The sequence below is a fragment of the Colobus angolensis genome, unplaced genomic scaffold, assembly GCF_000951035.1.
Source record: "Colobus angolensis palliatus isolate OR3802 unplaced genomic scaffold, Cang.pa_1.0 Scaffold26, whole genome shotgun sequence".
Classification (NCBI taxonomy): Eukaryota; Metazoa; Chordata; class Mammalia; order Primates; family Cercopithecidae; genus Colobus; species Colobus angolensis.
In genome coordinates this window covers 14,104,127-14,108,023 of record NW_012115821.1, presented here as the reverse complement: position 1 = coordinate 14,108,023, position 3,897 = coordinate 14,104,127, and the positions used below count along the sequence as shown (strand labels likewise).

Below are 3,897 nucleotides of genomic sequence, written 5' to 3'. Positions count from 1 at the left end.
TGGTAATCAATCTATCACAGACTTAACCCTTGGATGCCTTTAAACTCTCACCACCATACCTAGCTAATTTTGTATTTTTAGTAGAGACAGGGTTTCACCACGTTGGCCAGGCTGGTCTCGAACTCTGACCTTAGGTGACCCACCCGCCTCGGCCTCCCAAAGTGCTGGGATTATAGGCGTGAGCCACCACGCCCGGCCTCTCTGTCTCTCTCTCTCTCTCTCTTTTTTTTTTTGAGTTGGAGTCTCACCCAGGCTGGAGAGCTGTGGCCGGATCTCAGCTCACTGCAAGCTCTGCCTCCCGGGTTTATGCCATTCTCCTGCCTCAGCCTCAAGCTCTGTTCTTTAAGGACACCCTGGAGAACGCACAGACAAGGGACACTCAGCCAGGGAGGGGTTGGCATCTGGACAGCTGCCCATGATATGCGGGGGCCAATCCAAGATGGAGAAGGCAGGCCTCCCTCACTCTCCAGCCTCCCCAGTGCAGGTCAGGATGACGGCAGCATGATGCTGCTGAGTCTCTGAAGCGATAAATCCGGACGGAAGAGTGGAGAAGGCATCTCAGCTTCTATGGCTGGGCTGCAGGGGTGTGTTTGACCCCGGCTCTTCCCCTTACTGGCTATGGAAATCTAGATAAGGGGCCACTCTCAGCCTCTGTTTACTCAGTTATGAAATGGGGGCGACACCACCTAAGTCACAGTATTAAATCCGAATATAGAATTCCTGGCCTATAGGAGGTGCTTAGTCAATGGGCGCTAGAGATAATCCTATTCTGAGTGCCTGGCATTCTTGGGTGACTGTGAGTGCACTGTTGGGTGGCTTTTGCAGTGTTTTGGGGATGATGGCCTCTTGGTAGGATGGGGAGGGTGAGGCAGCCTTGACAAGGACTTCAGACACGCCCTGCAGGACACAGCTGCTCAGGGGTGATGCAGAGTTCAAGCCCCCAGGATGGACTCACTAAGGATCAAAAAGACAGCCGGGTTGCATCAGTGAGGAAGGAGATGGGAACTCAGTGGCTACCCAGGTTCCACGGGCCATGTGTGAAGTGGGGAGAATCATTTCCTTACATGTCAGGGTTTCCCATTGAACAATCTTGTCATGGTTCCCACAGGCTTGGCATTGCTATCCTGGCTAAACAACACCATCTAGAAGGCCTTGGGTTCCTCCCAAAGGGCAGGGCCACCCGGGTCTGAAAGGCTTATCCAAGGAAGAACAGAGCCTGCCAGTCCTTACTACAATCCTCCTTCCCAATGAGAGCAATAGCAGCGGCTCTGGCTCATGAATACCCGCCTTGTTGCAGGCTCTGCTGGGCGCCTCAGGCACCCTGAGTTCTCTTCCCCAGCCAGTGCTACAGGTGGTATTCGGGCGTGGTCACCGTTTTACTGAGAATAGCTGGTGGTTCAGGGAGGTGCAGGGCCTCCTGAAGCTCACAAGTCTGGTAGGTGGGATCTGAACCCAGGGCTCCTGGCCCGCCTACCACACCATGGTGCCTCAGGTTTCCTAAGGTAATAAGTACCTTTCCAGAGTCCTGGGAAAGGGTTAAGTTGCCAGCATCAAAAATAAATTACCCTGTAAGATAAACGGAGTCAACTGACTCCAGAGAAAGCGAGCAGTATCCCCAGACACTGGATATATCACCCAAGGAAAGCTTAAGTGAAGGTGGAAGGAACGGGGGAGTAGAGGAGGGGGAAAGAGGAAGGAAGGAGAAGAAGGAAGAAAGAGAGAGGGAGGGATGGTGAGGATGGGAGAGAAGGAAGGAAGGAAAAAAGCAAGGAAGGGAAAGAAAGAAAGAGAGAGAAAGAAAAAGGAAGGAAGAAGAAAGAAAAGAAAAAGAAAGGAAGGAAGGAAGAAGAAAGAAAGAGAAAGAAAGAAAGAAAAAGAAAGAAAGAAAGAAAGAGAAAGAGAAAGAGAAAGAAAGAGAAAAGAGAGAGAAAGGAGCTGGGTTTGCTGGTGAAAAGGAGCAGCTGTATAAGATTACTTCATCTTTCTTTGTTCATCACCTCTGCGTGGGGAGTGATGTCCCTCTTCATAAAGATGATGAAATGAAACCATGTGCTTATAGTGCCTGATACAGGCATTCAATAAATAGCAAGAAAAATCATAATAGCCAACCCTTATGTGGAACGTATAATGAGCCAGACACTACGTTAAGAGCTTTCTATTTGCCAACTCCTATAGTCCCCTCAGCGATCCTGGAGAGAGCCCCTGTTTTAAGATGATGGCAGGAGGCACAAAGAGTTGAAGTGGTTATTGTTCCAAACCAGCTTCTACATTCCCCCTAAGGGCCAACTTTAAGTACCTTGAGTCTCTTAAAGTCTGAAGACAGGAGAGAGGGTGGGAGGGGTGTCTGGTATCCTCCTCCCAGGAAAGGGACTCACCTTCACAATGACATCCATTGCATTCTGGTCTTCCTGCTTGCTTTCCCCAAAGGACCTGACGTTGAAGGAGCAGATCCTCAGGGCCAGGGCACTGTGGATGGAGAGGAGGAGAAGCAGCAGTGGGGCCAGCTCCTGTGACATCCTGGTGCTGCTCTGGCTTCAAGACTCCGTGAGAAGACAGCAGTGCTTGGAGTGCCGGATTCTGGCCACCTCCGCAGGCTCCACTGACTTATAAAGCCTGCAGATAACAGGAATTACTGGATTTCTCGTTGCAACTTTCAGTTCTCTGAGGAACTGAAGATCATGGGGTTTAATCCCCAAGGAAATACAGATACATTGGGCTAGCCTTTTAGGAGCCTCTGTGTTCGTCACCCGGGTGCGGAAATTGGCATGCCTCATTTAGGCGCCATCCTCCACAAAGTCACTCATATCCCAACCGGGAGCCAGCTCTGACATCTAGTCATCGGTCCTGCGGTTGCATGCCATGTGCCTTTTCCTGACAGTGGATGAACTCGGAAGTGGTCCACCCTAGAGGGCACCTGGAGTGACGGAACCTTCTGCTGGGGGACAATGAGGCAGGAGGCATGGGAAATTCTGCTGGGTTTTCTCTAAATCACTGGGATTTGGCGGCCTGGTGTCCTCAGACACACCCAGACTGTGACTCTAATTGCCCTGGTGGTGTAAAGTAAGGTCAAGGGTAGTTTGAATGACTTAATTTTTTACACTTGATCTAATTTTTTAGGCTGTTTTACTGTACAAAAACTAGCAGTGTGTTGCCAGAGAAAGCAACTGGGGATCTGATGGAATGGATGAGGAAAATGTCCCTGGACTCTGTGAGCAAATAGCCCGTGAAACCCATGGAAAGACCCATGATTCAAGCTGATATTAATTTAATATTGATGAGAGTTGTGTGACTCTGGGAAAGAAAGGTCTTGTAAGAACTGTAGGATATCAACTCAAGCAAAATGACATTTAGAGATTTGGGCAGGAAACTATGAAGGTCTGTAAAGAAAAAAAAAAAGCAAAATCCAATCAAGATATAGTAATGGACTTTGGCAAAGACAATTCTGTGAAAAGGGTAGGGAATAAGAATAACTCCAAGCCAGCATCAGGATCTGCGGACCAACCCCTCTTAAGAGGATGGGTCTGGGGCCACAGCCACAGGGAAAATTATACATCTATCCCCAACATACATCCAGGCAGCATCCTGGCCAAGCATGGCAGGAATTCTATAAGATAACCCCGAATAGTACATGGAAGGAAATTGTTTCCTGAGTTCGTGCTGCAATCAATCTCCCTGTTGTCTGCAACCTAAGACCTCAGGCCTGGTTGAATCTCTGGTAAAAAGTGGCTCTGGGCTAGGTGCAATGGCTCACTCTTGTAGCCCCAGCACTTTGGGAGGCTGAGGTGGGTGGATCACTTGAGGTCAGGAGTTCAAGGCCAGCCTGGCCAACATGGTGAAACCCCATCTCTACTAAAAATACAAAAATTAGCTGGGCATGGTGGTGGATGCCTGTATTCC

The 3,897-nt window shown here is 49.3% G+C and overlaps 1 protein-coding gene across 2 annotated transcripts in view; it reads right to left on the bottom strand.

The window, feature by feature from the left end:
- DNASE1L3 (deoxyribonuclease I-like 3) overlaps positions 1–3,897 on the bottom strand; it is a 30,100-nt gene that overhangs the window by 23,166 nt on the left and 3,037 nt on the right. The window contains exon 3 of one of the 2 annotated variants that reach the window (XM_011947235.1): positions 2,376–2,613. In XM_011947235.1, coding sequence (XP_011802625.1) covers positions 2,376–2,516 — 141 coding nt within the window. In that variant the 5' untranslated portion in view covers positions 2,517–2,613. Of the gene's footprint in view, positions 1–2,375; positions 2,834–3,897 lie in introns of those variants that run through there. The other variant, XM_011947234.1, reaches the window with a different exon arrangement.